Source organism: Limulus polyphemus, unplaced genomic scaffold, assembly GCF_000517525.1.
Source record: "Limulus polyphemus unplaced genomic scaffold, Limulus_polyphemus-2.1.2 Scaffold99, whole genome shotgun sequence".
Classification (NCBI taxonomy): domain Eukaryota; kingdom Metazoa; phylum Arthropoda; class Merostomata; order Xiphosura; family Limulidae; genus Limulus; species Limulus polyphemus.
In genome coordinates, this window is record NW_013665709.1 from 724,621 (window position 1) to 744,102 (window position 19,482).

At 33.8% G+C, this 19,482-nt stretch overlaps 1 protein-coding gene across 1 annotated transcript; it reads right to left on the minus strand.

The window, feature by feature from the left end:
- On the minus strand, positions 1-16,666 carry LOC106469852 (hemocyte protein-glutamine gamma-glutamyltransferase-like). The gene is made up of 14 exons (XM_013930368.2): positions 16,413-16,666; positions 12,154-12,345; positions 10,764-11,042; positions 10,518-10,636; positions 10,225-10,332; positions 9,006-9,183; positions 8,540-8,678; positions 7,267-7,370; positions 6,117-6,285; positions 3,876-3,973; positions 3,172-3,459; positions 1,804-1,964; positions 1,153-1,289; positions 1-507 (listed from the first exon to the last, which is right to left on the minus strand). Exons 1-14 carry the CDS (start codon positions 16,579-16,581, stop codon positions 336-338), a joined length of 2,313 nt encoding a protein of 770 aa, XP_013785822.1. The 5' UTR covers positions 16,582-16,666; the 3' UTR covers positions 1-335.
- Positions 16,667-19,482: the final 2,816 nt, after the last annotated feature.

Consider the following 19,482-nt stretch of genomic DNA (forward strand, 5'->3'; position numbering starts at 1 on the left):
TTCAATAGGTCATCGTATACAATTCAAATAAATAATAAATAGATAAATAAAAAGGTTCGGAAGTACTTTTAAAAATACATGGTACACCGAATAATACAGGATAACAACGGAATAAAACGTTTAGGACTAAAGTATGGACTACAGTGCAACTAAACATCATAAACACTATAACTAACCCTGATGATAAAATTTATCTGATCAAAATCTATATTTTATGTTTTTGGAAATATTTCTTGAAACAAGATTAAATCACATAAGGATATCTAATAACGTGAGAATAGAAAATCTGTTCAATATTATCCAATAGATTAAAATAAGTAAATTCAACTAAATCCTCATAAAATCTCATTATCATGCAACTCAGGTTGAGGCTTCACCTCAACTTGGTTTGATCCCATCAGCTGGATAAGCTGTCGAGAGCTGAAAGTAACGCAGATTTTCCTCAAACCAGCTTTCTGAGGGATGAGTTTTTCAGCGTGAGTTACAGTTTCTCCAGGATTGATATCCCTGTAATGGTATTAAAGTGTTATAGAAAAGTTATTCTTAGAAAGAACAGAATAAAGTTTTACCTATACGTCTAAAATATCACATTTAAATATTTTGTGTGTCATGTTTTAGATTCCAAATTTTACAAATTGATGCTGTTATTCTCTAGTTTGATAACGGTTTAAAAACATATTGTAGAAAATTTTCTTGTCTCATAGTCATTGGGGACGTTGAATTTTGCCAATAAAAATGTTATAGCTATTCTTTTCTTTTAGTGTAATTCGTCTCAAAGTTATTAAAAGAATATTAGAATAAACGCAAAGAAGTCCAAAAGATTTGCTGCGTGATTTAAAAGTGAAGATGAGGAGGAAGAGGGTCAAAACTTGTTTCAAAATTTGCGTTTTCTATTATAAAAAACTTCAGTTTCCTATTCGTAATAACAGCGAAGAGTATACTTTTTTGCTTAAGCCAATTCTGCTGCGTCTTGATTTATAAACGAACGTGCTTGATTACCAAGAACATATTACATAGTATCAGTTCCTTGATACATGAATCGACAACACAATAACTATCATGCAAATAAAATGTCCACGTATTGTCAATTAATTTCAATCAAACAGTGGTAATTATTCTGAAGGCGGGAAACCCTGTTTATTCTTTACTCACCTGAACTTAGTGCGGTACGGACCGGTCACTCCTGACCCTTCAATATTGAAGACACAGTCGTCGAGGACGCGTTTGAGGGGATTGGTGAAACTGATAACTAGTTCGAAAGGTCTTCCCACTTTCGGTGTTCCACGAATCTAAAGGTAAAGTACTGGTAAGTGTTAGTAAATAAAACCTAAAATATGCCACATATATCAGTAGAAATTATAAAAAATTGCCTTCTAATAAATTGCTCATATTCCTTTTTAATTATTCATTTACATAACCATCTAATTGTAAACTATATTTTGCGTAATGTTCATTAGAATCACGATCGCGAATAAAGTACTCTGAATTCTTTATTTGAGGCATGACCAGATGGTTAGGGCGCTCGACTCGCAATCTGCGGGTCGCGGGTTCAAATCCCCGTCCCACCAAACATGCTCGCCCTTTCAGTCGTGGGGGCGTTATAATGTGACGGTGAATCCCATTATTCGTTGGTAAAAGAGCAGCCCAAGAGTTGGCGGTGGGTGGTGATGACTAGCTGTCTCCCTCTAGTCTTACACTGCTGAATTAGGGACGGCTAGCCCAGATAGCCCTCGTGTAGCTTTGCGCAAAATTCAATACAAACAAACATTTTTATTTACATATTTAAATGATTTCACAATTTACCTCAAGATCCAACTTCGGCTTGTCCAACACAAAATCATCCTCACCAGACCAAGTTTGTTCAGTTTCCTTTACTGTAGTTAGGGCGTAGATTTTTATCATGGCATAATCCACCAGTTTGTCTAGATATTCGTTCGTGGCCACTCCGAAAGATACAAGTTCTTCTGTGAGTACAAATAAATAAATAAAAATTATCGCCGTACATACACACAAACAAACAAACTTGTATATATAAGTAAATCTCTGTACTTATCGCTCCCATGAGAAGCTGGTACTTCACGTGGATCATTCCTAACACTACTTAAAAATTAAATTATATTGAAAAACTAAAGTCAGACATATTCGTTTCATTCCTGATTTATTTATTTGGCATTGCCAAGTTTTTTTTTTTATAAAAGGTAGTAACAACAGATCATGATTCTTGTAACACTGAGACACATTGTATGTAAAATCAAATGACCTATTTATTACTACAGGAGCGTAAAAGTAATATTTCAAAACTGGTTAAAATATCCAACCCGAAAGGTACAATTTCTTTCTCTTTCCTGCAAAACTTAATTTCTACAAATCCCGTGTGTCTTGTACATATATAATTGAACAAAGCTCATGCCAAATATACATTTTTTAAACGTGTGATAACGAAAGAAAGAGGCACAAGCTTATCAATAAATTTCTATTTCGTGTGTGCATGGCATGGTCAGGTGGTTAGGGCGCTCGACTCGCAATCTGCGGGTCGCGAGTTCGAATCTCCGTCCCACCAAACATGCTCGCCCTTTCAGTTGTGGGAGCGTTATAATGCGACGGTCAATCCCATTATTAGTTGGTAAAAGAGTAGCCCAAGAGTAACGGTGGGTGGTGATGACTAGCTGTCTTCCCTCTAGTCTTACACTGCTAAATTAGGGACGGCTAACGCAGATAGCCCTCGTGTAGCTTTGCGCGAAATTCAAAACAAACAAACAATCTACTACTGTATTCAATATAAGCTCCTTCGCAACATTAAAGTTACTATTAGGTTATCAACGACCCGATTTTTATCGCTTTAAACAGGGCAGCTTTCTATTAGACTTTATCTGGTACAACATTTGAGGAATGGATTGAAAACTGAAATAGCAATTTACTGAAATTTTGATACTTATTCCATACTTCTGAGTAAAGGATTGAGAGATGTGACAGAAAGCTGTGCAAGAAACATGAAATAACTATTAAAATTCAAATACATGTTTAAGGTTATTCTTCACATTAGTCACAATGAAACTTACATGATTTTATTACAGAGACGTGTAGCAAGTAAACTTAAGAGGTATGTTAAACTAGTTAAGTATTCTAGTCTTTCCGAAATCTATATGCATTCATGTGTGAGGTTAAGCGTACCTTGTTGGGGCTGAAGCGTGAATTTGTCGTTTTTTCGTTTGAGCTTTTTGGCTGTGATTCCGTTGTAGTAAACACTGTACGTTGACAACACGGCTGACACTTTTCTGGGCTCGCTGCTCAGGTTGCGAATCTTCAACGTAACACGAAAGGGCTGTCCAATCATCACTTGCTTAATGTCCAGGATCTCGAAATGAACATCTTCTTTGTGACGAGGACGTGTGTCGAATCTACGGCTCACGATAGCATTTCTGGTGGCGTTCCGCATAGATATTCTTTCTTCTTCAGTTCCTGTACGACACAAATTAAACATCCGTTTATTTGGTTGTATATACGGTGTCTGTTGATTTAAACGGTTGTTATCTTTACCACGACATTTCTCTACTGTAACTGACATTTCAAAATACTTTTGTGCAACGCCTGAAAATTTTAATTTCGTGAAAAATCGATTAATGTGTGGGCTATTACCTCATGTATTACCGAAATTTCCATGAGCAAAGTTACGTTAAATTTTTAATTATTATTGTCTCTGCGAGATTTTGACTTCGAAAGACCAGAAATGATTTAATATTTTTGATTTAAAGCATTAAAAAGAAGTCACTTGATTTGGAAGCTACGTGTTACCTCTGCTTATCATGGCGTCTTTCGTATAAATATTAAGAATTATTATTTTGCATGTTCGTATAGAGAAAACACATTCTTCTCACCTTCTTTGTTCTTGTACTCGTACGTAATATCTTGCGCATCATTTATACCAAAGTCGTCGTCCACACCAACTTTCTTCGTAAGTATAAGACGCCCTACACTGCAAGATTGGAAGGATGATCAGTTATCAAAAATATAATTTATGTTTGTTAAGTTTGCCATAAAATACGTTTCAGGTTTAACTTTAAATGTGCGTTAACAACATGTGTAACAAAGTAGAGAATGGTATAATATATCAGTTTCTATAGTGAATTATAAGAAAATGAGATAAAAAATAATATTATTGCCAAAACCTAGGTAACTGATTTTCGGGATTCAGTTTACTCTCTTTTAGATTTTACCGCTTTTCAATCAATGTGGTGACTCATTTTGATCAAGTATATTTATTTGTGCTCAGAGTAAAACTTAATAACATTCCATTAATTAATATTCATTAACAGACAGTTGTATGCAAAAACAGTACTGACAAAACATTGTTGGCCAGTTATGAGGAATTAGTATTTCATGTATTATCATGTTCTTATTTTAAATTATACTCATCTGTGGAAGCATAGAAAAATCAAACAGAAGAGATTACAATAATACATTTTAAATTACATAACTTGAATTCTATAAACTTCACACTTGTACCTTTATCGTGAATGTTTGCTTATCATAAACCAAATGTGGTTAAGGATTAGACCATAGGTTAGTACAGCTAATTTAATAAAATTGTAATAAAGGAATTGATTAACTCTCTTGCTAGTTTCAGGGATAAGTTTGTATTTATAACATTCGAGTATTGAAGACAAACAAATCTTCGTGGACGATTGTGATTGCTTTGAAATCATTCCAGTACATACAATTGTTTAAAACCATTTCAAACAATTTACATACATTTGAAATGATGTGCACTTAATACAATATAATCATGAAATTGTTCCGAATCGATCAGTAGCTCTATCATAGATTAAGAATAAACTTGGTTCTATTAACACAGATTGTCTAATGCCTAAGGTATGGCTCTGCAGGCTTTAACTCTGACTTTCTGTCCCGGTTTCTCGGCAAATCTGGGATTCCTCTCTAGAATTGCCTCCAATCTAATCCTTTCTTTCCCTCTCTACTTCTGCCTTTCCTATCAGGTCTTATTGTATCATGTTTAAGAAGATCTGTCCGTGTGAGCCAAAGAAAGTCTTAGATTGTTTAGCGTCGTCAAGTTACAGTACAAAGAAACGTAAAGGACGCTTTAAATCTTGTTAATCAATACAGATTATTGTTTATTCACAGAACATTACCGGTGTTGGTCCAATAGCATGCTGTATAAGTCAGTATATAAAGTCGTTGTTAAAGTAAATATAGAAACTTAGTGTTGTGGCAACTTTCGATCTTAATGTGAATGATCTTTCTTCGAAATCAGAAATATCATCAATTTTAGCAAACCCTTGGTAATCAGTTATTTATTATGTGATTCTCTTTCTTTCTCTTCTTAATACTGGACTCACATTTGTTCCATGATGATTATGTGTTTAGTACATAAAAGGCTTGTGGCACATAGAAAGCTTATATCTATTGTTTTTGTTAGGGGTTTCTATTCATTGTATCCGGTTCTGATATCGATCATTTTAACTGAGTTTTCAATAAGTCATCTTAGGGGGAATACAGTTTTAACTGCTTGTAATTATACTTTGAAGTGATCTAGTACAGATTATGTTTGTAACATATAAAATTAAAGACACGTCATTACAAAATAAAACTGGATAACATGTCGTTTTAATGGACAGATAATTTAGTAGAATGTGGTTGATAACTTAGTTTCTGCTAAAACAACTTCCTTCAATTATCAGTTATAATTTACCGTATCTTACATCCATCTGTTTAATATGGATTATCAACACTTTTTCGTATTGATTTAGCAGAGAAAAACAAAAGTGCTTATTAATATGAAATGAATTCCTTTATACCCGTGTGTGCATGCCTCCATGTGGTCCATTGGGGTCGTAGGACTCTCTTTAGGTCGACCCCAACTGAATTTCCACATTTCTTGGAGTATCATGCGTATAAAATATTTTGAATTTAATTATTTTAACTACTACTATGAGAAAGTTTAACCTATTTTTTTGTAAATAAAAAAAAACTTCTTAGTTTGCTAAATATCGGTTATAACTAAAGAAAAACCTATGCAAAGACCGGAACTGAGCAATTAACTCCAAAAACTTTCTTTGAATTTTCGTTTGGCAAAGGATCAATCAGATTCAGATACTTACTGAGAAGTGTTTGTTTTCAGTCTCTTCCAGCCGTTTTCAGACTTTTTATCTTTTTGCCAATATACAATATCTGCATTAACTTCAGCATAGACAAACGGGGTGTCGTATCTATATCCAGTTTCTCCTCTTTTAACAGCCAGCAGTGGAGTGGGACCTAGCTGGTAGATACCTGTTTAAAGACATTAAGACAAACGTCATATTACAGTGTAAGGAATTTTAAATGATACTCTAAAGAAAAGTTTCACACTAAAATAGTTGTTTTTTTCAGTCAAGAACACTGAATAGTCAAATAAACAACGGAGTATGTACAAAAACGAAGCAAAGAGAATAGTTTATCGAGCTCTGAATATAAGTGACAAGTTAAGTATTAACGAAAAATTCGTTCGTGCTCTATATTTTCAAATCTTGTTCTCTTCATATCGAGCTACCAAAAAATTAAAGCTTTCTGATGTTTCTATGGAATTTCGCCAAAAGTTGATCATTTTTAGAAAGTAATTTGTAGCACAACATCGAGTAATTTTGTCAAGTTACTGAACCATAGGTGTTCAATTTACAATAATATTTTATCTGGTAATTTCTAACAACTATTATATGATGTCTCCATATAATGTTTTTTGTTTTTTAACCTTAAAATGTATAACAAACGTTAACTGTTTATTTAGGAATTATCATATTTTCAATGAATCTAAAGAAATAGGAAATAGTTAATATAAACATATAACATTTATATAGTTTACTGTTCTTATATTATCATTCATCAAACACAATTTAAGTAAATACGCTACTTAGTCATAAGTTATTAAACATAAAAAATATTAAAATAAGCTGGTTGTATCAAAAAGCCGAAATAAGCTTCACACGCTTAATTTGTTTTCGTATTTTCACAGATTTGAAATTCTCAGAAACTTCAAGTCCTTATGTTGTTGTGTCTGCTCGAGCTAAGAACAAATAACTTAAGAATGCGGTCACAAGGTAGCAGTGGAACACCTCAATATTATATTATTTAAAACTATTACACACTAAAATAATAATCCAAAAAAACAGTGTCCTTTCTGTTGAAATGTTTCACTTTTTTACAAAAAATTCAAACGTAATTTCGGCATGCCAGAAGAATAAATTGGAATAAAATCTGGAGTGTTTTGTATGATACCTTCGCTAGTTTCCTGTGGTGTAGAATCAATGATTTGCCATCCCCCGTAGCCTGTGGGCAGATCAGGTCTTGCCATCCAACACTCATTCCATACATGGAAATTCCTACGATAGGAATTGACAGTTTATTTATAAATTATTCACTTCTTAATTCATTAAACATATAGGATTAAGAAAACTAGAAAAGTTATAAATGAAAATAAATGTAATAACCCGAGCGTTTTCGGAATTATACCTTTTTTTTAATTCTGGTGTGAATTGAATAAAAGCTAACAAAACATTGAATATTTATGATAATTAAAAATGTTATGGTAACTAAATTCTTAATGATTGCTTTAGTTTATTTCTAATGTAGAAGTAGATATTATTTTTATGTATTTCCCACATCATTTATATTTGGGCCCGGCATGGCCAGGTAGTGAGGGCGCTCGACTCGCGAGGATCGGCCTGAGGGTCGCGGGTTCGAATTCCAATCACACCAAACATGCTCGTTCTTTCAGCCGTGAGGGCGTTATAATGTTACGATCAATCGCACTATTTGTTGGCAAAAGAGTAGCCCAAGAGTTGGCGGTGAGTGGTGATGACCCGCAGATAGCCCTCGTATAGATTTGCGCGAAATTCAAAACAAACATTTATTTATATTTTATTGCACATCCAGTAACAGGCCAAACGTGCCTTTTGAAATCAAGTTATAATAGATCCTTTAACATTATATTAGCCCTTAATGCTTCAGAATGTGCTTAAACATTTATAAGCACCTTTGTTTGAATGCTACAGATTGATATAAATTTCGCGCAAAGCTACACGAGGGCTATCTGCGCTAGTAGCAGTGAAAGACTAGAGGGAAGACAGCTAGTCACCACCGCTCACCGCCATCTCTTGGGCTACTCTTTCACCAACGATTAATGGGATTGACCATCACTTTATAACTCCCCCACGGCTGAAAAGACGAGCATGTTTGGTATTATGGGGATTCGAACCCGAACACCCTAACCACCTGGCCATGCCTTACAGAGAGTGATTTATCAACATATGTCTTTATTCTGAATAGCGAAAACAATCATTAGCAAAGAATTTTGATTATTCTTAAGGCTCACTATATAGTTAAAAGATTTTTTTTCTACACTACGTTGTAAGAGTTTATAGTGAATGTTTCAAAACAAAGTTAAAACGATATAACATTCAATTGTAAACAATTTTTATGTTCCTCCATACCAAAGCAGTATTATAAATTGAGAAAGAGGGTAATTTATATGAAAACAATAACAAAATACCAGATTGAGTCATTTGTTCCTCCAGATATTTCATCTCCATCTTTATTAAACAGTCTGTCAATGGTTAGGGTAGCGTCTGCATCGTGGGCTGAAACGAAGGTCGACACTGGCCTACAGGGAAGCCCCAAAGCTCGACAAACTAAAGCGATAAAACCCATAATTTAATGTAAAGTAGAAATTATAACTTTTTAGCAATTCCTAAAATTGTTTGTGTTGCACAATAAGAATTACACTTTTGCTTGTAATAAATAAAGTAATAATCTCAGTTTTCCTTTTCATCATCTTACTAGATTCTATATCATCGTCACGCAAATAACGCAACCTGTCATACAAGTATTTTAAGATTACTGGAGATTTGTTTAAAAGAAAATTAAGAATAAATTGAGTAACTGCTGTATCTTAGGGCAATTATTCAACGATGGGTAGACGAGGCGCAATAATAATAATAACGAAAACTTGTACTCACCGGTATTGCATACACCAGCGAAAACCCAACATTGTCCATATTTCACAGGAACTCCTTCAGTTTTCATGTACTCTTCCAAAATAGCAGAGCTTCCAGTCCACTTCCAGGGGGCGACACCATCATCATAAGGTTCTTGCCACCTACCTTCAACCACACCTTTGTCATTCAGGCTATTTACCTTTAATATAAATAAAACAAAAAATGTTCTGCAACAACCTAAAGAAATTAGTATAGAGAATATGTCTAGTATTTCATAATAAGAACACATCAAGCTTTAGATGTAGTTATTATTATTATTGTACTAGCAGCAATTCAAAACAAAGGAGGCAACTGTTAACAATGAGAGGCTCATCCAAGAAGGTTTGTATTTTTATAATGACAACGGTTTTCTTGGGGGTTGTTTGAAATACAACCAGTAAAAGTTAGAACCTCTTGTACCTTACAGTATAGATTCTATTCAACAAGTAGGAAATATTAATGCTATCGCCCTCTTTAGTACATTAGAATAAATATAAAATGCAAAAAATGTTTGATATCTAAAATAATCATTTTCTGAGTATTTTGGAGATTTCGCACATTCATTCTCTTGTAAAATGCTATAAAAATACACTAAGTGAATTTTCTTACAACGCTATAGTAATATACCAAAATTTTGTTATTACCACGCTATAGTGATATACCAAAATGTTGTTATTACCACGCTATAGTGATATACCAAAATGTTGTTCTTACCACGCTATAGTGATATACCAAAATGTTGTTCTTATCACGCTATAGTGATATACCAAAATGTTGTTCTTACCACGCTATAGTGATATACCAAAATGTTGTTATTACCATACTATAGTGACATACCAAAATGTTGTTCTTACCACGCTATAGAGATATACCAAAATGTTGTTCTTACCACGCTATAGTGATATACCAAAATGTTGTTCTTACCACGCTATAGTGATATACCAAAATGTTGTTTTTACCACGCTATAGTGATATACCAAAATGTTCTACGTATAACTAATGAAAAGACTATCATGAAGTTCCATCGTTGTGGAATAATTTTGACTATTAAATATAATCTAAATTTATAGCGCTTATAAAAATCAGTGCTGAGTACTGCTTTTCACAGTAAGAAAGACACAATATAAAAATATATAATTATATTTGTTAGACATAAGCAACCAGCTTTTACCAAGGATTTTCTAACTCAAAGAAATCTTACCATTGCCGACATAGCACGGGCTACCTTGACTGGGTTAGATCTGGCTCTGTAATCAAGACGAGAACGTTCCAAAAGAAACATACAAGCCGGCAGGACCGAGTCTTTGAACTAAAAGACAAAATAACATACATGAAGTCCATATTGCGCGATCTTAGTTATTCATTGGATTTGACTATTAGTTGGACTCGTAATATAAACATAACGTGTTTTGAAAGTGAATAAAAATATATATTCGAGACTTATCAAAAAACAAAGTACGAATTAGATTAGTCATATTATTAGAGATACAATACCTGTCCAAAAACCCACTGTCGACCTGTTGGGTAGTGAAATGATCCAACAAAAATCTTTCCCACATCATTCAAAACGTATTCTTTCTTCCATTTGTCGTCCTGCATGTAAACAGAGTCATCTGTTGGTGAAAAAAGAAAACAAACGAGAAGTGTTAGATTTCAGACATTTATATTTTTAATTAGATTATAAACCTTAATGTAATTCATTGGAAAATTACTTAGGAGAAAAATATATTTTTGTCCTACCTTTGTTCCACGGATTGAACAAAATATAGATGTTCTCTTTGCATTTATAAGTTTCTGAGGATGAGACTGGTTGACTATCGCCTGATTTTACCAGCGAGATAACTTTCATCTTCCAAATGCCAATTCCCACAGATGCGGGAATATGCACTAGAACAGTGACCTTAGAACGATTATGGCTATGTAGCCGGACGTCCCATTGAGTATTATCTTCTTTGAAGGTATCATTGCTGTTAATGGGTAATACAACTAGGGTTCCTTTAGCAACTTGAGGATTCGAACCTAAAGAAAGTTAAAAGAATAACAAATACATTAATGTTTGTGTCGAGATATACTTAAAGTTTTGATATTATATAAAAATCATAGCTTACGCCAGAAAAAAAAAGAAAAATGATTATTAACTATATTATAAACGTAACACTCCCATCTGAAGGCGCTTTGAAAACACTCCGCACTTTAAAAATCCAATGACTAAGGAAAGACACCCAGAATCTAAGACGTTACAATAATCTCCTGTCGATTGTTACTACCATTTGAGAATAATCAGTGGTTAACACTCATTAAAATCCATACACTGGCTAGAAGTTTGTCAACTAGTTTTTACGGTCACTTTCATTGCAAGGCAACTAATTTATGAATGTAGACAGTTGTATAGTATTGTCAAGGAATTGTAAAGAAAAAAAAAACAGGTAGGATCAAACGCATGGCTAAAAACATCATTGACGACCTATGTATGATAAAATTGTGTGGAAGTTTCCTTTATAGAAGCTCCATCTTAAACAAGTTAAAATTTAGTTTAGTTTGATTGTTTGCTGTCGGATATTCGCGTAAATCTACTCAAAAGTTATTTGCGTTAGTCGTTCCTAGATAGAATAGACGAAATTTACCTAGTAAACAGCACCCACCACCTGCCCTTGGACTATTCTTGTGTGACCTAATAGGAGGATTTACCCAGTCATCCTTATAAAGTACCTTACGGACCTGAAGTGCGATTATTTTCATTTTTAACCACTGAGCCACTCCTCCATTTATCTTAGATCTAACAGATGAAATGTACAGGGTAAAAATAAAATGTGTTTGTGTTTCATGCTTTAATCAACAATAGAAGTTTCCTTCATAAAAATGTTAAATAATTATGTAATATCACAAGGTAAAGAAGGTTAGATGATAGCATTTAGTGCTATTATTTAGGTATTATGATGTCAAACTTCAGTATTCTGATATAATATTCTGCTGTTTTTATATTTTGAGTATTTAAAGATTACGTGCAAACACAGTACTTCAAAACGAATCTAGTAGAATCAATATAGTAGAATGTTACAAGATAATAAAGTAAATGATTAACAATTGACAAGATCTTTCTTCTTCTTTTTTGTTTTTGTTTTTTACTCACCAAACGCCATTTCCAGTTTGAGCTGATCTTTCTTTGGGTCGTAGTTTCGATTAAACTGAAAAGTAGTGAAGAAGGACAGACCACGTCGAAGGATCACGGCTGGTTTAGAACCTTCTACGAGTTCATACATTTGAGTGTTATGTTTACGAGCGTTGTCTCGTGGCGAGAAGTCCACGCTGTTTACTTTAATAGCTGTTCATTTCAAGGATTCAAGAAAAACAAAAATTAGCAATTAATTACCTGAGAATCACAAATATATCTCTGATAACAAGAGAGAAAAAAACTGAAGAGGTTGTATCACTCTTGGAGCAACATCCAGGATAAGCAAAACTTCAAACATTAAATAATTTCTTACAATTTATAAAATCAACTGAAAACTGGAAATTAAAAAGCTATGTTAAAGCATAATTACATTTTGGCAAATACGCATATGTTTATAATGAATTCGTGACAAAATAGCACAAGACAAAATGCCATAGTCAGGTATTTGTATTTTCTATTTGTGGCAAAGCTATCATAACTATTTACCGCCGTCCCTGCTTTTGAACTGCTGACTAGAATTGTTTGTTTGTTTGAATTTATGAACAAAGCTACACAATGGGCTATCTGTGCTCTGCCCACCACGAGTATCGAAACCCGGTTTCTAGCGTTGTAAGTCCACAGACATACCGCTGTGCCACTGGGTGGCACTGACTAGAAGGAAATGAGCACTACCTTACCACCCACTATCCATGCTAAGATACTGACTGTTACACAAGGTATCACAAGGATTGGAGCCCGCTTCGCTATTTCCGAAATCTAGAGCTCTACTACCAGCACAGTAGGAGGCCATATTGAGCAGTTTATCTTAAATACACAATATCCACCATTTACCCCTCATAATTGTTAATTGTTTCTTGTTAGTATAAATTTATAAAATGTGATATCTGAGCCCTTCTCACCCAGGATATCGAAACCACATTTTAGCGTTTTTAGCCCTTAGACTTACGGTTGAGCCACCAGGGTCTTGCTCCTTCTGAAAGAATGTCTACTTTCCAAAATCACACTTCTTCCAATTCCAGCCAATGTGAAGTACATTTATAATTGTTTAATTATAGAAAAGCATACAAAATTACAAATGTACATTGCCTTTGATGGATACTGTGTATACACTACTCTACGTGGTTTCTTAATTGTGTCATTTTGTCACTCACAAAGAATGTGCCATTTTGTTTTGTGTCATTCTGTACTATACCGCCTCCCCTCTCCTCTCCGACTAGAGAAATTCCTGTGACTATAAAACTAGAAAAAAATTATTAACCTCTTGCGAGAAAATAGGATTGAAAAGATTGAATAAAGGTGCAAAGAAATAAAATACTTTAAATAAAGTTACGTATTATGTGCATTAGCATAAAAAGATTCATAAAATTAATTCATCGTAACATAGCGTGAACAAAAGAATTATTTACTTAATCTATCATAAATTACCTTGAAATTAGTTACTTATTATTATCAAAATCACATGCAAAACGATGAATAATGACATGCATTTTTGTTGCCAAGTAGGGAAGATACAAAATAAAAAGAACATTATAACAATAATAAATGTGTGTGATATGAAATAAGACTGTTGATAATTTAAATCGCATCACACAGGTATTACCACTATAAATGTTAAGTTCCTCCAGGTAAAGTGTTCAACATACTGAGACTTGTTGTCCCATAAATGATTGATATAACTAGAGTTTTAACCGAAACCTTATATGTTGGTAGTAGTAAGTCTGACGAGCTCTGGTATTGTGCGAAAGGCCTTGCCGACAGTGGTTTACAACAAACAAGATATGGTTGAAATAAGGTTAGTAAAAAAATGATGTGGCTTATATTATTGTTGAAACGAAATACTCCCTCACGTATTAACATTGAATTACAAGCAACATCAGGTAATCTGAGCTACATCCTAATACCATGACAACGCTACACTGGATCATCAAGTAGAGGATAGATGGGATAAAAAGAACAATAAAATAATATTCAACCAAACGAGAGTTTTAGGCCTAAGTTGAATGGCGAGTTCATTATCACATTTATGTGTTTCACACTAAAAAAATCAAAGTTTTTGGGAATTAAAATTATAAAATGTATTTTTCTTAGTTTGTTAGTAGTTTCGTTCAATATCAACTTTAATATTCACCTCTATAAAACAACTGCGTTTTGTATGACAGAAAATGCAACATTTTATTGAATAAAAGAAACGTTTTATTGCCTGAGTCTTGTCTGAGCTAATTTGGTTTATTCTATAAAATTACACAAATGTAAGATTCCACGTGTATTCCTAACATACTGGACGTAGAAGAAGAGCATATCTAGAGTATGACATATAAAAATATATTTCTGTGTTTTTACAAATATCACAATCGTTTCTCTAAACAGACACACTTGTTTCTTCGGATATCCTGAACTTTTAGTGACATCACAACTTCCTTTTTTTTTATAGTTATTATCTTAGAATAATCCTTTCACTAGTTGCACTACATTACACTTCCACGAATAAAAAGGTGGTGGTGGTTAATGTGTAAAATATTGTAATGAACCAATTATTGCCTAAGGAAGTGGACTGAGTTAATACTGTTGTTGCCAGGTTCGGAACTGATAAGTAAACTTGTTATTTCAAATAAGTGCAAATCCTCTAAATACCAAGCTGGTAATTAAAATGATTACTTACCTCTGAATTCAAGGTATTGGATGTTTTACTTTCAAATCGATCACTATGGTTATTAGAGAAATAATTTGTTCAGAAAACTATAAAGACTTGTAACTGGAACACAAACTTCTAAAGATAGCAATTACTATAGAAAAAAAAACTAGTTCCACAAGCACTAGAATAATAAAACGAGAGAAACGAAACATTCAGTATATGCGATTTTTCATGTGGTTTACGAATAGACATACAACATATATTGTATTTAAAATGGGATTTCGTCTTCTTCATTAATGAAAAAGATTTTTTTCAACGATATATTTTACTGTTCTATGACATTTTACAGATGGCGTAATTTTCTTTCTCAGGTAACTGTTTTACTGTTATATAAAAAATCTCTTTGATCTCCTTATTAACTTTGGATGTAAAATCCATTGTAACAACATCTTAAACTTATAGTCTATCTGTGGGAAAAACTAGACTCCAGCTAGCTCTGGAGATAGCACCTTGGAACTGAAAAGCGCGAAAATAATAGAAGATCGATTAATATTTCGCCAGCACTCTCGTCATTGTTTACTGTATATGTAAACACTGAATAGTAACCCCTGGTAACTTCTAATGAGTTTTTAAAAAGATAATTAGGTACATCTGGTAGCTACTCTTTGGATTCAGCAATGTTGTTAATTTGGTTTACCACCGGTCCATAACAGAATTGTAAATATTCTTTTATGTAGTTTTGGTGGTGTGAATGAATCAGCACAGAGACTGAAACGTGGTCAAAAGATACGAAAACAAATCGAGTAGATAGTTTCCCGTCCAATAAAAGATGCCCGAAATGTTACTTAAGCCTACATCAAAATAATGTTAATAGTTATTCATTTTAATCTGCACCTAACGTAAATGCATCTGTTTCTAATCTAATATATATTTTATCATATTCAAAATCAGACTTTAAAAATTCACAAAGCTATAGAATTTTATTTGCACTTTCTACGGAAATTTTATATGTTTTCCGTCAATGAATTTCTACGGAAATTTTGTGTTTTCCATCGATCACATATGGCCCATCATGGCCAGGTGGTTAGGGCGTTCGACTCGCAATCTGCGGGTTCGAATCCCCGTCACATCAAACATGCTCGCCCTTTCAGCCGTGGGGGCGTTATATTGTGACGGTCAATCCCACTATTCGTTGGTAAAAGAGTAGCCCAAGAGTTGGCGGTGGGTGGTGATGACTAACTCTAGTCTTACACTGCTAAATTAGGGACGGCTAGCGCAGATAGCCCTCGTGTAGCTTTGCGCGAAATTCAAAAAACAAACAAAGAAACAAACAAACAAACCATCGATCACATATAAAATAATAAACGAAAAGAAACATGATACGAAGCTTAAGACTCCAATTGTAAGCATCGCAGAAGTTAAACAAGCTCAATACATATATAATTTTTAGTATATTCAATTTGTTAAACGACATCACTAATCGAGCCAGCTCTCTATTGCAACCAATATCTGCATAAACAGCAGAATAATTAATTTATAAAATAATTAAGGAGCAATATTAATATTGCCATGAAGATTTATTTACCGTTTTCAGGGCCATTATCGTCTCTTCGACTTTCATACTCTTCCTTCATTTCTCTAAGAAGATCCCTTAAATAGCTGTTGTAGTCGTTTAGGTCATCATAGTGGTCATCATTAGAAACTGTGTTGTTAGTTAAGTCCAACACTGGAAACCTTCTTCCTAAGTCGTTCATATTTTTTAACTAAAATCACCAGTTTTTAAAACAACTGAAATTCTTCTTACCTTTGTATGGCTTATCAAGAATGGGTTAACTTTTTTATAATACAATAAATGTTATATTAAATGTTAAGTGCTCGATTTGGTGCATATAAATTATCAAGATATTTTCAAAAGTTGTATGACAATACGGTCTGGTGTTTTTTGAGACACGGCAACACATCTTGTGTATATATAGGAACTTAAAAACCAAATCTTTCTGGAAATCTTTAAGAAATCCGAGTTTCTCAAAAAAAATTTTTTAGAAGCAGTAAAAGGAAATAATCAATGGATTAATGAGAAGAAAGGAATTCCCGAATTGATTTGGTTAAGTTATCTGACTGAACTGCCCACACTTGATCGTAATATAAGTACATGTTTGTTTATAGCTCAATTTGGGTGTTTTATCATGACTAATACATTTACCATGTCGTAAAACAGGTGTGTATGGAGAGAAGGAAATGACGTCTTCATGCCTAGCTGGATGTCCTAGTGATCAGTACTATGAAACGTATGACGTAAAGGATCCACCTATGGTTGTTGCCCGAACTGAAAAGAGTGCTGTAGTGAACGATGGAAGATCAATCACATTCTATGAATTTATTAATTTCCAGTGACAAAGGTAGGGTATTTTTAATAAAATCGAATATGATACAAAAATAACAGATCTGAAAGATATTACAAATTAAATTTTATAAATTGTTTGTAATAAATTGAATTAAATGTTGGAAAAATAAAATTAAATTTTATAAATTGTTTGTAATAAATTGAATTAAATGTTGGAAAAATAAAAACATGAGCAATATAATTCAGTTTTAAATTGTTTATAATCAGTTAGACTAGAGCTATAAAAGATACAAAATTATCATTAACACTCAATTTTCTAATTGTCTACAATCAATAATATTGATATACAAAATACTAGAATGGCTTTTACCATTGCATTTTCTAATTTTTATAGAGGGTTGAGCACCTTATTTTAAAACAGTTTTAGAACCACAACAAGTCGTTACATCCATCATCAGGTACGGTCATACTCTATCTGACGCCCTGCATCTTAACAATAGCCCTACAGCGTAGTATCCATTCCATAAGGCTCCGTCTTAAGGTTGTCATGTCAAAAGCGTACCAATTCTCCCTGGAAACCCTATCTTGTTGAATCCTTATTGTGTTGGCCTCGTTCACAGACGGTGATCCTTCTTGATTGTGTTGTGAAGTGTTTATTGAATCACGTGGACGGTTTTTGCGACTGGTCTTTGTGTTCGTGAATCCTCACTTGTTACAAAATACCGCACTTTACTTACCACTTCTAAAGTGCCATTTGTTGCATGCTTCTTTCTGGATGATTCTGGCGCCCCAAGCTGATTCGTATTCCATTGTTTTCCAATGCCATTATGTATGAAGGATATTCCCATCCTGTAAGTCGAAATCTCCGATCTAAACGTATATTTATGATCTGAGTTTATGAATATTTTGCATCGAAAAGGGCTGTTACATAGCCTTCCTGATTTTCGGTGGCATTATACTATCTACATAACACCAAACAATGTAGTTCTGATACATTCCCTTCCACTGCGGCTTTATATCGGCTGTGGTTGTCACGAGGGTTGTGATTTGTATATTCAAAATTGTTTCACTATAACGTACTCAACTCTGCATAATTAGTTAGAACAGAGTTACGAGAGGTACAGGCATACAAACATGATTATTACTACTCAGTTTTCTAACTGTTTACATTCAATATTACATAGGTATGCAAGATACCAAAACGAGTTTACCAGTTTGTTTTCTAACTGTTTACAATCAATACCAAACAGGTATGCAAGATACCAAAACGGGTTTTGCTTGTCAGTTTTCTAATTGTTTATAATCAGTAAGGTTAGAGCTATAAAAAACGCAAGCATGATTATTACCACTCCGTTTTCAAAATTCTTATAGTCAATACTGCCCCCCCCCCAGTGGCTCAGTGATAAGTCTGAAAGCTGACGTTGCAATAATTCGGGATTCGATACCCGTGGTGAGTAGACCACAGATAGCCCAATATGTAGCTTTGTGGTTGACAACAACTACACTGGTCAATACAATTCAGGTGGAAGATCAATTTTATTATCCTCTTGTTTTGAACTTTTTGTATTCATTTAGACGACAGGTTGTATATGTACATAAATGTTTATTATCACTCACTTTCGAGTTTGGAATTAGGAAAACTGCAGCATATGGTGAAGCACAAGAAAGGATACAAAAATCCCATTTTTTAATTGTAATTGTCCCCAGGTGGGACAGCTGTAAGTCCTCGGATTTACAAATAGCCCGATGTGGCTTTGTTATAACAACACACACTAATTGTAATTAGTCAAAGTACAGTTTTGTGAGACTCAAGAATTGATATTACAAAATTTATGATAATGTTTCAGACACACACACACACACTCAAATTGGGGTCCTAGAATGGGCAGTGTGGAATTATCTTGTAACGATTCTTTATATATATATATACACTGAGTGATCACAAGTAAATAGACACCTAATTGTTCGTCATTTAACTGATTTATGCTAACTAATTTGTGTTCACGGAGCACTTAATAAATGAAAATGGTCCGCACATTAATTATCTTGTGCTACAACATGCCTAGAACTCAAGGTTCTCTCGAATTGTCAGATTTTGTTAGATGAAGGATAGTTGGTCAAGCAGATGGTGAATAAGTCAGCGGCAAATTTCGCAGAATTTGGGAATCACGCTTTCGACAGTCAACAGAATCATCGTGCAGTTCAGGAAACACGGCAAGGAAACAACTGAGCAAGCGTCTGGGTCGTCCTGGTTCATCGGAGAGGACAAAAAAGCCTGTCAAGAGGAGCATCGAAATGGATCCCAGATTAA

Excerpts from the sequence above, each read along its gene's own strand:
- LOC106469852 (XM_013930368.2), bottom strand. The coding sequence starts at position 16,581 with ATGAACGACTTAGGAAGAAGGTTTCCAGTGTTGGACTTAACTAACAAC. Across the intron at positions 6,286-7,266 it reads ACCACAGGAAACTAGCGAAG|GTATCTACCAGCTAGGTCCC; the intron begins GTATCATACAAA and ends GTCTTTAAACAG. Across the intron at positions 3,460-3,875 it reads CGAGTACAAGAACAAAGAAG|GAACTGAAGAAGAAAGAATA; the intron begins GTGAGAAGAATG and ends TGTGTCGTACAG.